General features: G+C 53.6%; 1 protein-coding gene across 1 annotated transcript; it reads right to left on the minus strand.

The window, feature by feature from the left end:
• Positions 1 to 5: 5 nt before the first annotated feature.
• LOC131214801 (uncharacterized) lies at positions 6 to 380 on the minus strand (the record flags this gene model as incomplete). The annotated part of the gene is made up of 2 exons (XM_058209132.1): positions 231 to 380; positions 6 to 146 (listed from the first exon to the last, which is right to left on the minus strand). Coding segments are annotated over exons 1-2 (291 nt in total), but the record flags the coding sequence as incomplete, so codon positions are not given.
• Positions 381 to 1,318: the final 938 nt, after the last annotated feature.

The raw sequence follows: 1,318 nt of genomic DNA on the forward strand, positions 1-1,318 counted from the left end.
GTGTGATAGTCCTTCACTCCGTACTCGAACTTGTACTTCGGATAGGCGTAAAAGTCCTTGCCTTCGTATCCACCGATGCCGCCGCCGATGCCGCCGCCGATGCCTCCGCCGATGCCACCTCCGAAACCACCCTCAAAGCCACCGCCCTGTCAAAAGAAATGCGTTTCCGTGAGCCCAAATTCACACTAAACTCCCGCCGACGGAATGTTGCGCCCAGAGCGGATGCTTACCTGTCCACCGAAGCCTCCTCCGATACCAGCACCGCCACCACCACCGTAGTACTTGTACGGGATGTGCTTCACCTCGCTGACGAATCCGTGGTGCTCGTAGGCCATCACTGCACCGAGCAGCGCCAAAGCAACGACCGCAAGCTTCTGCATGATGTTGGCTGGTTGGCTTCCTATGGTACTGTGGAACGGTTGCTAGTTGAATGATGTAGTTCTGACCGACCCGCCGTGGTTTTTATACCTCCACCAGCGTCCTTGAGCTTCACATTGGAAAGTGGTGCACAGTCCGGTAAATCCTTTTCGAAACTTCGAAGCCCCGCGATCGGTCCGGTCCGGTGAAGCTTTCTTCCCGCCGCGCGGCATGCGATGTGCTGTGGCCAAGGTGCAAAAAATAAGGACGCGCCCCTTGTGACGATGTAGACCTTCGCAGGCAACGCCCTCTCGGGCAGACATTGCTTCGCGCACACGATTGCAGTTCGATTAGTGGCAAATAAAAAGCAAATTAATCGATGCACAACAGCCGCCGGGCCGCGGGCGCCCATCATACCCTGCAAGACCCTTGCAGACTTGCTCATTGAACCGCGTGAATGAATCGATATCGGGCTTTTGGTTAGCGGTGAAAGTGATTTTCGGAGGAGGGTGCAAAATAGCAACAAAAACGAATCAATTTGCCCAATCCACCAAGAAGCGGCCTTCGGCAGGTGTTGGTATGTAAATAGAATGCTAGAAATGCTTGGACGCGCGAGCTACCTCCTCTGCGCATAGTGTAGTATAAAAAGCCTAGAATTCGGTAGAGGACAGCAGCAGTTACAAGTGATCGGTTACGAAGCAAGCACATCACCGCCAAGTTTAAAAGATGTTCAAACTATCCCTGGTAGTGTTGGCCGTGGCCGGAGTTGCCGTTTCGTACGAGCATTACGGTGGCGGATTGGTGAGTCCGGCAGTTCCTGGACTGGATTCTAGCGAAGGTGCGAATTGCTAATGAGTTTGGCTTGTCTCGATCAGGAGGGTGGCATCGGTGGATACGAAGGCAAGGACTTCTACGCCTATCCGAAGTACAAGTTCGAGTACGGAGTGAAGGACTATCACAC

This window comes from Anopheles bellator, unplaced genomic scaffold, assembly GCF_943735745.2.
Source record: "Anopheles bellator unplaced genomic scaffold, idAnoBellAS_SP24_06.2 scaffold02520_ctg1, whole genome shotgun sequence".
Lineage (NCBI taxonomy): Eukaryota > Metazoa > Arthropoda > Insecta > Diptera > Culicidae > Anopheles > Anopheles bellator.